At 50.0% G+C, this 19,223-nt stretch overlaps 8 protein-coding genes across 8 annotated transcripts, besides 3 other annotated features; 6 read left to right on the plus strand and 2 right to left on the minus strand.

Moving 5' to 3' along the window:
- Positions 1–386: 386 nt before the first annotated feature.
- On the plus strand, positions 387–2,037 carry NFIA_113300 (uncharacterized protein; the record flags this gene model as incomplete). The annotated part of the gene is made up of 3 exons (XM_001262696.1): positions 387–785; positions 838–1,349; positions 1,542–2,037. The coding sequence occupies 3 exons, from the start codon at positions 387–389 to the stop codon at positions 2,035–2,037; spliced, it is 1,407 nt and encodes a 468-aa protein (XP_001262697.1).
- Positions 2,038–2,452: 415 nt separating this feature from the next.
- Positions 2,453–3,413, minus strand: NFIA_113310 (DODA-type extradiol aromatic ring-opening family dioxygenase; the record flags this gene model as incomplete). Its single annotated transcript, XM_001262697.1, has 2 exons — positions 2,453–3,178; positions 3,228–3,413. 2 exons carry the CDS (start codon positions 3,411–3,413, stop codon positions 2,453–2,455), a joined length of 912 nt encoding a protein of 303 aa, XP_001262698.1.
- A 1,431-nt stretch (positions 3,414–4,844) lies between these two features.
- Positions 4,845–7,852, plus strand: NFIA_113320 (putative C6 and C2H2 transcription factor RegA-like; the record flags this gene model as incomplete). Its single annotated transcript, XM_001262698.1, has 7 exons — positions 4,845–4,986; positions 5,042–5,096; positions 5,177–5,412; positions 5,468–6,390; positions 6,450–6,584; positions 6,640–6,764; positions 6,814–7,852. 7 exons carry the CDS (start codon positions 4,845–4,847, stop codon positions 7,850–7,852), a joined length of 2,655 nt encoding a protein of 884 aa, XP_001262699.1.
- A 2,683-nt stretch (positions 7,853–10,535) lies between these two features.
- On the plus strand, positions 10,536–10,802 carry NFIA_113330 (chitin binding peritrophin-A domain-containing protein; the record flags this gene model as incomplete). The annotated part of the gene is made up of 1 exon (XM_001262699.1): positions 10,536–10,802. The coding sequence occupies one exon, from the start codon at positions 10,536–10,538 to the stop codon at positions 10,800–10,802; it is 267 nt and encodes an 88-aa protein (XP_001262700.1).
- A 366-nt stretch (positions 10,803–11,168) lies between these two features.
- On the minus strand, positions 11,169–11,432 carry NFIA_113340 (VOC family protein; the record flags this gene model as incomplete). The annotated part of the gene is made up of 2 exons (XM_001262700.1): positions 11,169–11,300; positions 11,346–11,432. 2 exons carry the CDS (start codon positions 11,430–11,432, stop codon positions 11,169–11,171), a joined length of 219 nt encoding a protein of 72 aa, XP_001262701.1.
- A 775-nt stretch (positions 11,433–12,207) lies between these two features.
- On the plus strand, positions 12,208–13,383 carry NFIA_113350 (pyridoxal phosphate-dependent aminotransferase; the record flags this gene model as incomplete). Its single annotated transcript, XM_001262701.1, has 1 exon — positions 12,208–13,383. The coding sequence occupies one exon, from the start codon at positions 12,208–12,210 to the stop codon at positions 13,381–13,383; it is 1,176 nt and encodes a 391-aa protein (XP_001262702.1).
- A 270-nt stretch (positions 13,384–13,653) lies between these two features.
- NFIA_113360 (putative aldo-keto reductase (AKR13)) lies at positions 13,654–14,722 on the plus strand (the record flags this gene model as incomplete). Its single annotated transcript, XM_001262702.1, has 2 exons — positions 13,654–13,822; positions 13,869–14,722. 2 exons carry the CDS (start codon positions 13,654–13,656, stop codon positions 14,720–14,722), a joined length of 1,023 nt encoding a protein of 340 aa, XP_001262703.1.
- Positions 14,723–15,320: 598 nt separating this feature from the next.
- Positions 15,321–15,354: a microsatellite.
- Positions 15,355–15,451: 97 nt separating this feature from the next.
- Positions 15,452–16,408: a mobile genetic element.
- Positions 16,354–16,953: a mobile genetic element.
- Positions 16,954–17,482: 529 nt separating this feature from the next.
- On the plus strand, positions 17,483–18,878 carry NFIA_113370 (putative oxalate/formate antiporter; the record flags this gene model as incomplete). The annotated part of the gene is made up of 3 exons (XM_001262703.1): positions 17,483–17,774; positions 17,820–17,912; positions 17,971–18,878. The coding sequence occupies 3 exons, from the start codon at positions 17,483–17,485 to the stop codon at positions 18,876–18,878; spliced, it is 1,293 nt and encodes a 430-aa protein (XP_001262704.1).
- Between the last annotated feature and the right edge of the window lie 345 nt (positions 18,879–19,223).

The following is a 19,223-nucleotide window of genomic DNA, read 5'->3' on the forward strand; positions in this document are numbered from 1 at the left end:
GTGGTTAGATCTCGACAGGATCACCTGTAGTCTTGCTCAGGAGGCAACATACACTCGGGCGATTCGGAAATCTGGCCTTGGGAAATGAACAGAGGCTAGGATGGGTCCCCCACATTTTTATTCTCGTTCGGAGATACAAAATCGAAGGATCAAGAAGACAAATTAAAATGATCAACTGAGCTTTTGGCCCTCGGGTTGTCCCCATTTGCAGCTCCCCCACCTCCCGAAGCTGGACTGGCCGACTGCACGCTGTGGCATAGGTCGATTAGGATATGAACATGGGAGAAATTTTCCTCTGAGAAAGCCATCTGGACAGTCTGAATCAGACTGTGGTTAACTGACATCGTGTCTTTGTAGTGACTGGACGGTCAGCCGCCGAAGCACCAATGGTCTCCTCGCAGTTCTCCCGGCTGCTCGCAGCAGAGATCGATGGTCGTACCCAAAACACCAGATATCGCCAGAATGAGTTCCATCGCCTCCAGTCGGCCGTCAGCCAGCACATCGATGAGATCTTAGACGCCATCCAGAAAGACTCCGGGAATGGACCCGAAGAAGTCCGCGCGGAGCTGTGTCTCGCGCTCAAGGAGATCCGCACACACTACCTGACACTGAATCTGGAGAAGGACCTTGAAGACGAGTATCGCGTTGTAGCTGGCAAGGACAATACGGACGCGCGGCGCGGCGCAGGCATCGTCTACATTGTCCCCAGCACACATACCATGTTTTACTCCATTGTCTCAGCGCTCAGCGCGGCATTGGTGGCTGGGAATTGTATCATTCTCGAGGTGGGTGTTGACTCTCTGAGAGAGATCAAATGAGAAAGACTGACGGTAGCAGTTGACGAAGAATACCATGGCGCTGCCAGCCGTGCTGCGCAGAATTCTCACCCAGGCCCTCGACGCTGATACCTTCGCCATCAGCGAGGAGAGACCCGATGCTGCTTTCCTCAGCAGGGTGCTCATGGTCTCCCAGACCGGTTCCGCGCCGCTCGCCGAGCGCAGCCTGCTCTCGCCTGCGAACGCGCGAACTGTGGCTGTCGTCGACAGAACGGCATATGTTCCAGCTGCAGCTGAAGCGTTGGTCGCCGCGCGCTTCGCCTTTGGCGGCCGGTCGACGTATTCCCCTGATATCGTGCTGGTTAATGAGTTTGCAATGAAGCAGTTTGTCGAGGCGGTTATCCAGCAGGCGTCCAGATATCTGGCTGGCCCGAACGGTGAGGCACGCCAGGGGGCGTCGAATCCCCGTCGGTTCGGTCCAAGCGCCTCGCTTCTGGATGCTGCGCATAAGGATACGGGTGCTCGCGTGCTTGTCTCTGGGTCCGGATGGGGGGTGGTGGAGGTCCATGATCGGTATGCTTCATCCCGTTGACAGTGGCCGCGGCTAACATTGACTACGATAGAAACTCGCCTCTCCTGACAAAAAAAGTGCAGGAGAAAGTGCTCATCCTTCATCCTGTAACAAGTCTAGACGACGCTATTGACCTTAGCAACGCGTAGGGCGCTCTTCTTTTCCTAGTCTATATTATCGCTGACGGTCTTCAGGAGCGGCCCACTGGCAGCGACATACGCGTTCGGCAGCGCCTCCGCAGCCAAATACATCACTCAGTTCATCGACGCCTCCGTCTCGTGGATTAACCACGTCCCCGTCGACATGCTCAGTACGTCCTCTATTCCGTTCCCTTCCATCCAGCTAACAGACTCAGTCGGCCCTGCCTACCCCATCAACACGACTCCCAGCACCGAAACCCGCTACACGCCCGCTCTCCTCCAGGTCCCCCGTCCTCAGTTCGTCACCGAAACAGACAACTCCGCCTTGGTGAAAAGTATTCTCGACCCCTCAGATGCCACGAGATCAGCAAACGCCTGGCGCGAGGCCCTTGCCCCCCTGCCGTCTACAGGCCAGCGCCCCGGCTGGAAAATCGGATTCTTCGAGCAAGGGCTAATCACCGGTGGGGTGATTACCCTTGCGATGTTGGCAGCGACGGTGTCGACTGTGGGTTGGTACACCTTTACGTATGTGAGGAGGTTGCGTGCTTAGATTTAGTTGGGGTACTGTGTAGTATACTTCGTTGAATCTATTGGTCTTCGGTATATGACACTTTTATCTTCAAAATCGAGGTTCTAATTCTACCTTCAAGTTTTCAGTGGTTTGTGGAGGATGTCAGGCCCTTATCAGATGGACTGGGACCACCTTTCGCACAAAGCATTTAAAGCACGCAACAACATTCAAAAGGAGATTAACTCCCACATGATAGGGAGCAGAATTATCTTGCTCTTAAATAACCATAACTCAATCCGATTATCACGGTAGAAAAGGTAGGCTAGAAAATTGAAGCGGATGATGACTTTGACAGCTTTGGCCGACAAGTACCTTTGGCTATAATGCAAAATCGGAATTTAATCGTAATTCACAGGCTGGTAGATTATATCCTCAATAAATGACTGGATATAGACTAGACAGAAATATCTTTGGACCACGACCCAAGAGTAAACTGCGAATTACACATGTTGGTCAGTTCCCAGCTCTCCGCACCCATGACAGCCGGCGACCCCGTATCCTCGAAATCGCCCATCGCTCCGGCCACAAACATTGCCGCCATAAAGTGGTCGTCCGTGGCATGCGCATCACGGTACTGAGGATGCTTCATCAACCGGGTCATCGCGCGCCGCAGCGCCGGCCCAGAGGTCTTCGTGATGACGTCCTCGACCGCCTGGCGGAACTCGAGCGCCCACTCCTCTGGCGGCGTCTCCATGGCGAAATTATCCCGGAAGCGCAGCATGGGTGCCCAGCAGTTGCGGTACAGATTGTGGACTGCGCCGCCGGTCCCGATGAGGAGGTAGTTATCGTAGCGGAGGGGCCGCAGCGTTGCGCCGACCTTCATATGGTAGTGTGGGTCGTACCGGGCGTTCATCGAGATGATGGTCGTCGGGGGACAACCGTTGGGGAACATGTGGATGAGGATCAGGTAGACGTCATGGATCCAGTCGAAGGTCGGGTTGCCGCTGGCGTTGAAGCCTTCCTTGGTGAGCATGTCGATGCATCGTTGGGCAGTCTCGAGGTCTGGGTTCAACTTGTAGTTGATGTATTTGTCCGGGTGGACGTAGGCCACAGGCGACTTGTCCGGGTTGGGGTTGGTTGCGACCTCGATCTTGTCGCCGAGACAGTCCCAGTGTGCGCCCTGACCGGTCAGCTTGTCGTCAATATTTGAAGTCTGAAAGTTGACTGACCATGATGATTACGCCTTTGATGTTGTGAGCCAGCGCTTCCTCACCAGTCCTCCTCCAGTAGTCTGCCGACTCGGATATCTCTCCCAGCATCATGGTCGAGCCATGGGAAAAGAAATGAACGGGTGTGAGACCTATCTTGTCAGCTATTATTCTGCGAATGCCGTCCAGAGAGCCTGCCATACCCATGTTTTGCTTTGAGTTGGTTGTGTGCTATACCGCGACAGTGATGGGCAGCCTTCGAGATTTCTCTCCGACATCATCGAATTCAAAAAACAAAGACATCACCTTGGAAAAGATTTTCTAGCTGCATTATTATCCGGCACCGACCTATGTCTAGATCTGCTACCCTAGTTTCCGGACATTGGACAGAGGTTGTTCGGGTATGCGCCTCCACATCCCGACGCACCTCCGCATCTCCGAATCTCCGCATATGACGGACTAGAGCTACAATGTGGACTTTTGATATCTTTACAATGATTACATGCCACCACTCCCGCCACCCCTTAAGTTGCACGCACTCCATGGATATACAAACACTATGTATTAATATTAAATCATTATCTAGGATTGATATTAAATCCATAGTATTCGATACCAAATCATGATCTAGTAGGGATATTGAGTGATTTAAATCACCATATAGTAGGGATAGTAAATACTGCTATACTTAGGTATATATATTTTAAATATGCAGTGTTAGTGGGTGGGTTCCGCTATGACCTTCTCTCTAATTATATATTCTACGTATATAGGGCATGACATTAGTATATAAGGATATAATATTCCTACTATATGGTGATTTGAATTATTTATTATCCCAATTCCCAACTATATGGTCATTCGAATCCGTACTATTTATTGATTTGAAATTTTGAATCCCTACTATACAGCAATTTGAATCATTCGATATCCGTACAAATCATGATTTGATATTGAATACTATGGATTCGATATAGATTCAATAATTTAGTATGTGGTAGTAGTGGCAATAGGTAATACATGCGGCGAACAGTAAATACTTCAAAAGTCCACACTGTAGCTACAGTCCCGCCGTATCCGCATTCTGACTTGGGCGGCCCCAAACGAGGACATCCGAATGACCAATCTCTGCACCATGACTTGCAGTGATTATAATCCTACCGATTGCCCTGCTGAATGCTGGCGGTGTATGAAGAGTGAGTGCTCTGAGGTTGAACTATTAATATTGAACTGCCTGTGCCATGAGATCTTCAGAACCAGCCTGACCAGGATTGGCATCCACTCTTTGGATCAGAGGAGCATAGCCCTGTTTTCTTTCAAGCTGGGAAGCTGAATGAAATTGATTGTCAGCTGCATTTAGAGTACCATTAGTATGGACCTGTAGTCTCGTTGCAAAATAAAGTCAGAACGGTTAGAGTGAGCCTCAGGCAAACAGCCATGGCGTCGGCAATTCTGCTTCCCCGCATATTCAGCATTTTAGCTTCATCCACCCCAGACTTCCCCATTTCCATCATTTCTCCTCGTTCATCATCCGCTACTCACAGCTGCATATCCGAATTTCTTCTGTCTGACGATCTTTATGTCTCGGACCAATCCCTCCCAAGTAGAGTTTCCTCATAAGATTCATGTATCTTCGCCATGGCGACTGACTCCCCGCTCCCCATTCTCGACAACTCTCCCCACAGCTCCCTCGCCGGGCAGCGCGACGGCTATTTCCAGTGCGGTTCCTGCGAAAAAAGATACAATCGAGCCGACCACCTAATCCGACACGTTCGAACCCGTCAGTTCTTTTCATATAGACACTGCTGTCAATGCTGCCGGCTAACTTCCTGTAGATACCCGCGAGAAACCATATGTATGTGACGTCTGCAATAAAGGCTTCGCCAGGCCGTGAGTTGTCTCTTGAAAAGTTTATGCCCCAACAGAAAAGTTACAGCAAAATTGTGTTGTCGAGACTGAATCTGTTGCAGGGACCTGATGAAGCGACACGCGGCCGGTCATATTCACCCACGCGACAGCAAACGAAGGCGCCTCTCCTCCTATCCCAAGAATGGTCGTGTGTCGCAGGCCTGTAAGACCTGCGCTGCATCGAAACTCAAGTGTGACGACGAGAAGCCCTGTCGCCGATGTCAGGAGAAGAATCTGGTCTGCCATTGGGCGCAGGGTGTCAGTTCGATCGACGCATCCCCTCAATCACAACATCAAGGTGTGTGCGAGAGCATTCAGTTGACAAGGTCCACGAGCTAATGGAATCAATACAGCATGCCAAAGCGACCAGGCGCCACATCTCCCTGTCGATGCAGCACAGGTGCGCACCACATTCTCAAGCCCGATCGACGGGCAAATAAACCACTATCCAAACCAGATGGTCAGTCCGAATGCGCAGATGAACAATTACCTCCCGGTGGGGCTTCAATCAGGGTTGCCTACGATGGATCGCGACAGTGGCGTGTTCAGCGTCGACGGTACCTTCTTTCCCGACTTTATCCCGGACTCACTGATACCTTCATTGACTCGAACGAGCGATCTGGACCCGCTGCCAGTCCTTCCACAGGACTCTATCCACAGCGTTTTTGACCACAATGTTGACTTCGACTTCGATTTGACCGACATGGATTATGGTCTCATTGACCTTTTCAACTCTCGGGGCGCTGTCCATCATAACGCCCACAATAGCGACGGAGCCAACGAGCATGGTGATGCGGACAGCGGCATTGCCATCGGTGCCGAGGCGTATCATCGCTCATCTCTGTCCGCGTGGAAACCCGCCCACGAAGATCATGCGTTTGCTGACCAGGAAAATCTGTCTGTCCCGGAGACGATTGACAGCCCTGAGGCTAATTTCAGACCGGATCGTCAGATGGTCTCGGAACGGTTGTCCCCCAGTGGCCGTGATCTCATTTTTGGCCTGGTTCTGCAGACCAGCCAGCGAGCCAACCTAACTCGCATCATGAAATCCTTCCCGAGTACCCAACTGCTGGACAGTTTGATTCAGTACTATTTCGAGTCCCAAAGTCATGACATAGACTCCTGGATCCACGGGCCGACCTTTCGGATGAATGACGAAGCCCCCGATATGCTTGCCGCTCTGGCCGCTGCTGGAGCCGCTCGATCAACCATCCCGACCATCCGCAGGCTAGGTTATGCCTTGATGGAAATAGTGCGCCTCCAGATGTCGGTAAAGGTTCGTTGGTGTCTGTAACTCCTGGCGCGAAGAAACCAGCTAAAGGTGCTCACATGTAGTACGAGAGCGACAATAGCACCACACGCGATCTGCGCGCCTCGCAGACGTTTGCTCTGACCATTGATGTCGGAATATGGAGTGGCAACGCACGGAGGACGGAGATTGCAGAAAGCTTCCAGCAGCCTCTGGTCACGGTTTGTCGGTCTGAAGGACCTTTTGATACGAGTTCACTGACCTTCCTAATCATAGATGATGCGACGCGGCTTACGTTTTCGACGCTCGGTCTATTCCAACATCGCCCCGAGCCCCGACGACGATGGAGAGATTCTGGAGAAAAAGTGGCGGGATTGGGCTCATTCCGAATCATTCAACAGGTAATAGCTTGCCTGCAGCTGGACCAACTGGTTTACTGATTCGAGACAGACTCGTGCATCACATGTTTCTGCATGATGCCCAGTCGGCGATGATGTTGAACGTGAACCCAATTATTTCATACTCCGAGCTGGAACTTCCTCTGCCTGCTCCTCGCTCGTTGTGGGAGGCGAAATCTGCCAAAGACTGGAAGGAAGCGTACTTGGCGAGTGGACTGTCGAGCCGTGGCCGAACGCCCTCGTTGGTTGACACTCTACAAGACATGTCCCAGTTGTCGGCATTTCAGTCACAAATCGATCTTCAATTGTCCACCTTGGCCGTCATCCACGGTCTCTGTACGCTGATCAGCGAATACCATCGCCACAAATTTATAGCGAAAGGCCATTCCAAACATTGGAGTGCTTTGGTAATCAGTTCCCGACATCAAGAGTTGTCACAAGCACTACAACATCTACGCATGCTTTGTTTCGAGATGTCTAGCGCTCTCGGGCCCGGGATTGTGTTGGTCTTTGAGCTCATTTCCATGTTCCTCCACATGTCGCTGGAGGAACTACAGCTGTTCGCAGGCAAGGAGGATAAGAACGAAGCCCGTCGGGTATACCAGAGCGCGCTCGAGTGGATCGGCAGTATTGACTCGCGACGAGCGATCTGGCACGCCGGCCAAGTGATACGGGCGGCCAAAGTCATGCCTCCGGGGTCTTTGACTGGGTTCTTTGCGTTGGGGGTGTACTACGCTAGTCTCGCGTTTTGGTCCTACAGTGTCGTATCGAAAGCCAAAGATTCTCAAGCGGTCGTCGTCAGTCCGCCATCGGATCCGCACTTCCGCGGTCCCTGGCCTACAGTCTACCTGGACGGTGAGGAAACGACCGACGTGCAAAGGTTCATCTCTTTAGGGTGCGGCTGTCCGGCTTTGCAGACTCCAAGTGGTGCTGCTGTCATCACTGACCCTGGTCAGATCATGGATGCAATTCAGGGTCGTCTGCAAGGCGATGCTCACCATGATAATCTACCCCCATTGGTCCAGGGTCTTTGTCAGTTGATGTGCGATCTGGGCAATGCAGCGCGATCCAAGACTTATGTCTCTACATGAGATTAGTAGGTTTATTAGAGTACCTCTTTAATTTTTCTATTTCTTTGTTTGGGCAGTTTGTGGCTGCAGAAGTGTATGATATGAGATACCCAAGTATACAACAAGGTCAAATGATTAGTTTTGCTTTTTTCCTTTCAGCATCCGCCCCTGATGGGAAATGAACCTCATGGCCTGACCCCGGTCTGACGGAGTGATGGGCTAGATGTCCTTGGGCCAGCATCCCAGCGTGAGCAGCGATTCGGTCATCCACAAGAAAACTTTTTGTTTTTAGTTTCTGATCCGCTTATCTGATTGATAACCCGCCACTAATTGAGGGATTTCCTGAGTTTTCTTTCTCAGTTATCCGATCAAATCGATGCAACGTTTGTTGCTGGATGACAATCAGGATGGACAGGTCTTTCCGCATGCGGACGGCCTCACGACGAACCATCCGTCATCTCTCCTCTTGACTCTACAACTTTCTCAATTTCTTCAAGGGTGTCGGCTTCACTTTCTTCACTTTCATCATTTTCTCATCAGATAAGATGAATTCTGCCGACTAAGCTCCTGCTTGCTTGATCCAGGGCTTGCTGAGCATGATTAAGAGAGGTTTCCTTCTTGTTAAACTGACTCTGCAGCTGCATGAGCTTGCTTTGTTCTTCCTTAATCATCCAGATCTCCTCATTATTCAAACACTGTAGTTCCTAGACTATAGTAGATAGTATCTTATCCTTTTATCTTTCTATAGCATCTGTGACTTATGCTTTCCTCCCTCTTTGAGAAGCTCCTCCTAGAGAGATATGTTAGCATCCCCATCAGGTAGTGTTACTCTTATTAGGTTAAATATTCTGGTAACCTGTGAGTAAGCTAGCTAGGGTTTATCCCCTAGACCAGGAATACCGAATACTATATATAGTGTTAAAGTTCTATAAGTACTAAAATAACTAAATCATCCTAGAAAGGCACCTAATATATCTCCTCCCTGCATTAGAATAATAGGGTAAATACAGAATAGATAGGAAGCTCTCATCTTTAGGCAGAAAAATTAAAAAGATGGACTTGTTTCTATTCCTTCCCCAAATATTTAGATGCTAAAAAAGCCCCTAAGTTTATTAGGAGGTGCCTTATGAATAATCATCGGATTTTTCATAGGCAGATAATACGGAATGACGAGGATATCATCGCGTACAAGGCAGGTCTACATCCATGACTTGAATTACTACGATTCCATACTGTGAGCTCCAGGCTATTACAACGGACCGCTGACGTACAGGTTAAAATCAAGGTGAAGACAAAATGATAACCAAGGAGCCGATGTGAACTCCTCTTTGCAGTACTCCACAAACAAGTTTGGCTCATGCGGGACAACAAGGCTTGTTTGTGAAACAGAGGATCAGTAGTTCCCTTTTGTTGAGCAACTTAAGCTTGACTATTTCGGTATGTAAGCCAGCCCAGACTTCACTTTTGAACCCAATCTGGTGTTCCATTAAGAGTGCATTCTTAGCCGGGTGGCTGAAGTCAAACTCAGCCTACATTGACCAAGGTGGCGTTAAGCTACATACTTTCGTTGAATTCTGCTTGAGTCACGCAACCGCAGCCCTTAGAGAGATTTGGATAACCGCAACATCATGTATTCTCATAATTAGTATTTCTTCCTGGTGGTACGGAATAAGAGATAATATGCTGCTTCGTAATCTAAAGCTTTCCATTTGACGAACGCATTGCAGTATAACAGACGGCAATCACATCACTTGTTTCCCAGGAAGGCGTTGATCGCTACTATGTCGATCATAAACTCCGATACAACAGCGAACTGCGAGCGACCTTTGTTTTCAGACATATACACAGGGATAAAATAAAGATGTGTGGCTTCGGAAGCTGTCCCACATTCCAGCATTCCACGGCGTGGCTGCTGCGGCCCTCATCCCTTGGCCCGCGTCCCTCCATTGATACTCGATAAGAACAGCATCTCGACTCAAGCACTAGGTAACATAAACATTTGCTACAGTTAGGCAAGTAACCAGAGTCAATTACACAATAAGCTATGGTAGCATACGCGATTGTTGGTTATCAAGGAGGAATACAAAATGCAGGTCTGGATGTGCAGGGAGAAGCCGTAGCATAGCACCCCATGTTCGATCCTCTAGCACGACACTTCTCCGGTTCTTAATTTAGAGATCTGACATCAACTGGATACGCGTAATAATATCCAGCAGCCACGTGGAAGGAATCGGTTCATGTATGTTCCCGAGAATATGGCCTGGCACATTCCTGTACGTTCTCGGAATAGACAGTCTGTCGCTTGCATTATGCTCACTTCCTACGTGGTTGATATTTGAAATTATCTTGTAGCCAGCTTCAGACTAATTTCGCTGAGTATACGAAAACAGTCACCACAGGCCATGTCAGAATCGCCTGCGGAAGGTCAATATACTTGCCACTATTTGGATGTCGGGCAAGGGGCACGTCATGATATCCGTTTTCTACATCTTATGGACACAGAGAAGGTATAAAGATGGCTCGATGGCCATGACCTCGAGCTCATTCAATATCAACCATTTTTTCATAAGATCAATTGAGAATCAAGTTCCAATCTCCAGATATCCTCTCGCATCGTCCCTTATTACTCTCAGTCGCATACTCAGGTACTTTCACCTACTCAAACCATCCATCAGTCACTAAGACTTCCCAGACTACCCTCAAAATGCACTTCATCTACCAAGCCCTGTCCGCCCTGGCGGCCTCTCTCCTCTTCTCATCCGTCACCGCAGGGATCGCGCACTGCAAAGTCGGAGAGGCGTGGCCCGATACCTCCAACTGCCACAACTTCTACGAATGCGCGTCCGGAGGCGCCCCCGTCCTCAAGACCTGCGGCCCGGGTACTGCCTACTGCCCGACGACGGGTGTTTGTGTCCACGAGGAAACCGTCGCCAGCTGCTTCCACAGGGGTCATCACTCTGAGAAGGAATAGGTGTACTTGAGTTGCGCGTGTTTACTGCTATACTAGAAGATGTATAATCCATCACATTGGAGACTGGATTGCATCTGTTTCTGTTTTGGATTTCATACCATGTTGTGATAGAGGGAGATAGACTGGGTTGTGTTATTAGAACTGTTTTTGATGTTGAGGCTAATCATCGAGAATTCATGTCATTCATACATACATCCCAACATTCATCCCACCCTTTAGGCTTCTGGCCTGAAGATGTACCTTGCCCTGATCGCTTCTAAATAGATCTATAGAACTTCCATTGCGCAGCAGTTGGACTAACGTAGATATCGTGCAATATAACAGAATAACCAGCAAAATTGTAAGACTTATCAGACAGTATAGGCATTAACGGCGCACCTCATAACAACCGAATTTGTTCCCCTCTGGATCGCTGAACTTCATAAGCGAACCATACGCACTCTCCGTCGTCTTCGCCTGAATGACGCTTCCGCCTAGCTCGCTTACCCGTTTCTCCGTCTAACCTAGTCAGCATTTCTTCATCAAACAGGTAGATGAGCTGACCAATTCAAGAGACTCGACAATATAATAGACGGTCACACCGTGGGGCCCCGACTGCTCTGCTGCGGCTCCTGACCCATCCCGAGCCATTCTGACGATTGCACCAGCAAGTCCTACATCATCAGCTTCCAACATACATACGGAGGAGGAAATTACCTCTAGGTTCTGAGAATTTAAAGTGTCGCATCTGAGTCCCATCCTCAGTCGCTTCACCGTGTGCTGGTTCCCATTCCCACGATGGGAACAGAGACGCATAGAATGTCTGCTGTCATTAGAACCCGGCTTTCTCGTGTCTTATCGACTAACCTTGAGCTTCTCTACGTTCTGGGCGGGTATCTCGACGAAACAGGGGCTGCCTTCTGGGGGCGGATGCCATTGTTGCTTCGGTTGAGTGTTGAGTCTTTGGGTCGCCATGTATGCTCTTCGAAAATTCCGTACTTGGATATGGTAGGACTGTAGGTTCTGAACGGGACGAACACGGAGCATCTTTATTCTCAACATTTCCTGAAGTGTTTTGTTCTGTCTTGGCTTGGTTGCAGGGAATCTAAGCTTTATACATATGCCACTTCGTATTCGGCCTCGGGCCAGCCAATAGTTACATTGTTATTCTCCGGATGAGTCATTGCACTCGATGATGTCCGAATAGGTACAATGCATCATCAAGGAAAGAATGCTACTACCATTCCACAAGACGAACATTTATAATGATGCTGTAGTATGAATGTTACACTATCAGTGAATAGGAGCAAGTGAATCCCAAGTGCGGGGTTCTCAGTATATAACTTGGCACATCTTCTGCATTCATTACGACTCTTGTACAAAGTATCCAAGCTTCCAGCATACGTCTTAAATAGCAGATGTCAACATGCCTCGTACTCGTCCCCGACGACTCAACCACCTGCAAGGCATCAATGTGGACCAGATGGCCCAGATTGCCGACGCAGCCAGCAACGACTACCTCCGCCTCGAAAACCTAGACGTCAACATTCCGCCGGATCCAGAGGCTCTAGCTTACACGCAGCACGCCGTCACCGACGACGCATGTAACAGTTACCTCCCATTCACCGGCAAAGCCGGCCTGAAAGACGCCGTAGCCAGACACGTCTCGCAGCTGTCTGGCATGGCGTATTCAGGCGAGCGCAACTGCGTGATCGCCGTGGGCGGGCTATCCGGCATTCTGAACGTTCTACTGGCAACCATCGAGGAAGGCGACGAGGTGATATTAACGGATCCGACTTATCGGGGGCTCGTCAATCGGGTTTTGCTCGCTGGGGGCGTCCCCAAGCTTGTGCCCTTTACATTCCAGCCAGGGAAGGAGTGGAGGTTAGACCAGGCCGCACTACGGGCGGCTATTACTGATAAAACTACGGCGATGCTGCTCATGTCGCCGTCCATGCCAAGCGGGGGCTACTTTACTCTAGAGGACTGGGCTCTTGTTGCCGAGATTTGTGTGCAGAATGACCTGCTTCTCATTCTGGATGCTGCGATGGAACGCCTGGTCTTTGATGCGCGGCCGGTGATTCACCCTGCTAGTTTACCTGGCATGTTCGAGCGGACTGTTACTGTAGGCTCGTCCGCGAAAGAGCTGCGGATGATCGGCTGGCGTGTTGGCTGGATCGTGGGACCAGAGGACCTCATCAGCGACATTGCGGCTGTGTCTATGGCCAATGTCGTTGTGCCCGTGGGGATCGCCCAGGAAGCCGTGGCTGTTGCGCTGAGCAGGTCATCAGAGACCATGGCGCCGTATGTGGCTGAACTACAAGCGCGACGGGATCTTGTCGTCGCGGAACTCGATGGATTACCCATTGGGGTCCCCGCGGGCGGATGGAGCCTGCTTCTCCGGGTGAGCGATTTCGGGCTGGACGGGAGCAATGCGGCGAAGCGGTTGCTGGAACAGGGTGTGTGCGCAACTGCAATGGATGGATGGGGAGAGGTGCACGGGAGCCAGTATATCCGGTTTGTGTTCTCCAATGAGACTATTGAGAGGCTGAAGGGGCTGGGTGTCAAAGTGAAGAAGGCATTGGGTATTCCCAGTGATTGAACCGCGGCTCATCCGGAAGGGCAAGAGTTAGACTGTTTTTTCCCAGAATAACTCTGATAAAGTTTGGCTGGCGGGCATGTAAGCTCTCTCCAGTGTTAATTCCGTACACAATGTCATCAACGGATTTACGGAGTATACGTCTTATTTCCGCAGTGACTGATGTCACTGCAATCAGACTTCCCGTCACATTCCACATATAAAAGGACACTAGTGTACTGCCCGTCATGACAATAACAATCGCATTGAAGCCTCTCAATTCGTACAATCGTCATGCCTACCCTTCCAACTCGTCCCCTGGGCAAAAACGGCCCTCAAGTCCCCCGACTCGGCTTCGGCTTAATGGGCCTGAGTACCTTCTACGGCACCGCCAAACCCGACCCTGAGCGACTCGCCCTGCTCGATGCTGCATATGAGCTGGGCGAAATATTCTGGGACAGCGGTATGTACCTCACCCAGTTCCGATGAATCTCACTAATGGAATCCAGCCGACATGTACGGCGACAGCGAGGACCTCCTCGGCAAGTGGTTCAAAGCCAACCCCTCCAAACGAGACCACATCTTCCTCGCAACCAAATTTGCGAACGGCATGACACCAGACGGACAACGCTTCGTCGATTCCTCACCCGAATACGCCCGCGAAGCATGCGATCGCTCCCTCGCCCGTCTCGGCGTCAAAACCATCGACCTCTACTACTGCCACCGGCTCGACCGCAAGACCCCCATCGAGAAGACCATCGAGGCCATGGCACAGCTCAAGGCAGAAGGCAAAATCAAATACCTAGGTCTGAGCGAGTGTAGCGCAGACTCCCTGCGGCGCGCGCACAAGGTCCACCCCATCACCGCCGTGCAGATGGAATACTCGCCCTTTGCACTGGAGATCGAGAGCCCGCAGTACCGACTTCTCGAGACGGCGCGCGAGCTCGGCGTCGCGGTTGTGGCGTACTCGCCGCTGAGCCGGGGGTTCTTGACTGGGGCTATCACCTCGGCGGATGATTTCGAGGAGGGCGATTTCCGCCGGATGTCGCCGCGGTTTAGCAAGGAGAACTTCCCGAAGAATTTGGAGCTGGTTGAGAAGCTTAAGGCCGTTGCGGCGAAGAAGGGGGTCACGCCGTCGCAGTTGACGTTGGCTTGGTTGATGGCGCAGGGGGACGATATCTTTCCTATTCCGGGGACGACCAAGGTTGAGCGGTTGAAGGAGAATCTGGGCAGCTTGAGCGTTGAGTTGTCTCCGGAAGAAGAAAAGGAGGTTCGGTCGGCATGCAATGCGGCAGAGGTTGCTGGCGCTCGGTATCCTGAGAATTTTTCAGCGTCATGTTTTGCGGACACCCCTGCTCTATAATGTCACCATAAGTATATACATGTTAAATGAGCTAGCCCCGCATTTCGATTTCAAATAACTATATATATAACGTTAAACGCGGGCTATTGAAATTGCAGCCAATCGCATTCTGCATGTCTACAGGCATACCAAGTATGTGTATGGGATGTTTGTGCAACGATATATCTTCCACGTATCGTATACTTTCCAGTTCGTACACCGTAACATTTGATTCTCCCTAGTAGCTTTAAAAGAGCTGGTACTAGCCTTATAGTCTATCGCAGCCAAAACACTCAACACCGATATTTTAGACAACCGTACCAGCTGCCTAATCCTCGATAGATGGGGTAGAAGACACTTGTCATGCGGTCATGCCTGAGAACACAACATGACACATAGACATCGACGCATGGACCCTGTCTCTAGTTCGTGGTTTTTTTATCAAGTAGCGTAACAGGACCAAAGCCACTCATAGCATATCAGGGGCCTCAGGGCAACGATCTTAGTAACTACTGGTTCGGGATCTCCCCGGTTGGCGGCGAGCGCCGTCGGGATGACAAGATGTGGGGCGTGGAAAGCGAATGAACAGCTCAACAAGAGAAAAGTGGGTAACGTATTTCACAAGCGAGCGTGACACACAAGCGAGCGTGACACCTAACGCGTTTTGGACGGGACCAAAAATCTCATCTAATTCAACTACGAACCATGCCTCCAAAAGCACGTCAAAATTTAAATAACTCTATTGAGAAAGAGGGGAGGGTCCTACTTGCAATATTAGCTATTCAAAAGCAAGAAATTCGCAGTATTCGTGAAGCTGCATGTGTTTTCGATATCTGCCATGAAACTCTACGTCGACGACTTAATGGAAGAACTTCACGCTCAGAAATACGCGCCAATAGTCATAAACTGACTCAAAATGAAGAGGAATCGCTTATACAATGGATTCTTTTGCTAGATTGACGTGGAGCAGCCCCCCGACCGTCCCATATATGAGAAATGGCTAATATTCTTCTTGCTGAGCGCGGTACGACACCTACTCAATCAGTTGGAGAGAATTAGGTTACCAACTTCATTAAACGACGTGATGAAGTGAAAACACGCTATACTCGATGCTACGATTATCGACGAGCAAAATGCGAAGACCCTAAAGTGATTAAGGAGTGGTTTGACCGCGTACTTATCACTATAATGCAACATGGGATTGCACAAGAAGATATCTATAATTTTGATGAAACTGGCTTCGCTATGGGCCTAGTAGCTACTGCACGAGTAGTTACTAGAGCTGATTACTATGGGAAGGCCTCTCTCATACAGCCAGGCAATCGGGAATGGGTTACTTCAATCGAGTGTATCAACTCTACTGGTTGGGCGCTTCCTCCATACATTATCTTTAAAGGAAAGGTCCATATAGAGGGTTGGTATCAAGATTTTAAGCTCCCACGCGATAGCAGGATTGAAGTTAGTCCTAATGGATGGACTACTGATGAGATAGGCCTTCGCTGGCTTAAAAATCTCTTTATTCCTGCTACTTCTAGTCGGACGACTGGGAAATACTGTCTTCTAGTTCTTGACGGCCATGGCAGCCATCTTACGCCTCAATTTGATCAACTATGCAGTGAGAATAATATTATTCCTATCTGCATGCCAGCTCATTCTTCCCACAAGCTTCAACCTCTGGATGTGGGCTGCTTCGCGCCTTTAAAAAGGCGTATGGGAGCTTAGTGGAGCAGAAAGCGCGCTTAGGAATCAATTATATTGATAAACTTGATTTCCTAAAGGCCTTTCCACAAGCTCGCGAAAGCGCTTTTCAAGCAGAAACTATTTGAAATAGCTTCGCAGGCGCTGGCCTAGTTCCATTCAATCCAGATAGGGTGCTCAGTCAGTTGGAGATCCAACTAAAGACCCCTACACCACCAGGCAGTCGATCAACCAATTTAGCGCCTAAAACGCCCTATACTATTAGGCAGCTAGAGAAGCAGGCATCTGCTACAAAGAAACTACTTAGGGAACGCGCTCACAGCCCTTTACCTTTACTAGAATCGCGATTAGACAAGATTATTAAAGGTCATGAATTGACGCTTAATGAGCTTGTTCTTGCGCGGGAAGAAATACGCAGATCTCGCGCCGAGAATGAATAGAAAGGTCAAAAGCGAAAGCGCTCTACTAGGCAGCTAGCTATTGCAGAGGGCCCAGCTATTCAGGAGGGCTTAGAGCTATTCCAGCATGAGAATAAGGTGGATAAAGGTCAAGATGCGCTTCCTATAGATCCTGCACTTTCTGCAGTTGGGCCGCGCGTACGAGCGCCACCGCGCTGCAGCGATTGTCATATTCTAGGACATAAGTGATTGCAATGTCCTAATCGAGTTCCTAATTAATTTTTAGATAGAAATGCAATTGTTTGGTTGATAGAGGCTCTAGTATTTAGCCCATAGGCAGGAATTGGCGGGCGGTCTCACGCTCGCTTGTGTGTCACGCTCGCTTGTGAGATACGTTATAGATCAGCTAGAGTCAATTTCTGCTAGAGACTTGTTGCAAACATATCCTATTTGGGTCATCCTCTTAACCTTCTCCCCGTTTTCTCTTGTTCAAGGATCGGCCGGGTATCAGAAATCCGAGGTGATCCAAACCTAATTGCTGATTTGGATAAACATTATATGCACTAGATAGCCACTTAATTGGGAAGAATTGGGTCTTCATTGGCTTTGCCCATTTTATACGTGGACTAGTGATTACCGAAGTCTGATGTATTGAGGATTTCAACACACAGGAAGAGATGAGAATATGGCTGCTGCCGAAAAACAACCAAACAGCCTGTACAGGCCCCGTATCCAGACAGAAGGACAATATTCTAATGATTCCATTGACGAAAAGTTCCCCGAGGGGGGCCTGCGGGCCTGGCTGGTAGTAGTCGGATCATGGTGTGCAATGATTCCATCAATGGGTCTTTTGAATACGATAGGTGTGCTGCATGCATGGACAGCGGAGCATCAACTCGCCCAATACTCTCCCTCGAGCGTTGGGTGGATATTTGGTGTGTTCAGTTTCTTCTTGTACTTTGGCAGTGCCCAAGTCGGTATGTAGGCCCTGCCTCGCGTTCGATCCCTTCTAATGATTACAGGCCCCATCTTTGACAGCCGCGGCGTCCTTCCAGTTGTCTTGCCAGGATCTATTGGCATTGTGTTGGCCGTTTTCTTCTTCAGCGAGAGTACCGGTACGTCCTTTATGTTCCCTCTCTCCTGTCTAGTATGCAGGCAGGCTGACAACGACAGAATACTACCAAATCTTCCTTTCCTTCAGTGTCCTCGGCGGCATATCCTCCTGTTGTCTCTTTACTCCAGCCATCGCAGCCGTCGGCCACTGGTTCAATGTTCGTCGCGGTCTGGCTACAGGGATAGCCTGCACAGCAGGCGGACTAGGCGGAGTCTTCTTCCCCTTGATCATTCTCTACCTCGGCCCTACGCTTGGATTCACCTGGGCTCTACGGATCATTGGAATCATCTGCTTCGTGCTGTGCGCACTTGCCTGTCTTTTACTTCGCACACGACTCCCGCCCAACCATCAAGCCGGAATGGCGGTTGACTTCAAAGCCCTCCGCGAGCCCAAGTACGCAGTCACCACGCTGGCAGTCTGGCTGGTGGAGTTCGCCGTCTTCATACCGTACACCTACATCTCCTCGTACGGACTCCACGCCGGCATGGACTCGTCTCTCGCATACAAGCTAAGCGTTTTCCTGAACGTCGGCGCGATCCCCGGCCGCGCCTTGCCAGGGTTGCTCGCTGACCGCGTCGGCCGGTTCAACATCATGTCATTGACGGCGCTAGTATGCGCCGTATTGACCCTGGCGCTGTGGTATACCGCCGGTGATAATGACGGCGCCATCATCGCCTACGCGACATGCTTCGGGTTCTGGAGCGGCGCGGCGATTAGTTTAACCCCGGTGTGTATCTCCCAGGTCTGCCGGACGGAGGACTATGGGAAGCGCAATGGGACGACCTTCACGCTGGTGAGTATAGGGACGTTGACGGCGATTCCTATCGCGGGTGCGATCCAGGAGTATAACCATGGGGAGTACTGGGGGTTGATTGTGTTTGGAGGGGTGTTGTATCTGGCGTCTTTTGTGGCGTTTGTGATTGCCAGGGGTGTTGCCGGGGGTTGGCAACTGAAAACGAAGTTTTGAGCTTCCTTGATGTGTTGGTAGAGGCTAGAAAAAACTGCATCATCTGTGCCTTGACACAATAGCTCCAACTTCCTAATCGGGCAGGCTTCTAGAAGTATTCCATACTGAGACATTACTAACCTGATACAGCTAATGCCAAGCCCCTGTAATCTGAATAGACCAATCAGAACGAAGCTGTGTGGGTTGTCGAGGCTCCGCATGAGCTTGTTCAAGGTAGGAATTGTATCGGATGGCCGTCAGTAGAAGAAGTAAGGGATAGAAGTTATGTATATTGTATTTCTGTGGTATGCGAATGACGATCTCCTCCATCTGATCAAGGCTTAAACCTTTTGATCTGCGGGATCC

This window comes from Aspergillus fischeri, genomic scaffold, assembly GCF_000149645.3.
Source record: "Aspergillus fischeri NRRL 181 1099437636259 genomic scaffold, whole genome shotgun sequence".
Classification (NCBI taxonomy): Eukaryota; Fungi; Ascomycota; class Eurotiomycetes; order Eurotiales; family Aspergillaceae; genus Aspergillus; species Aspergillus fischeri.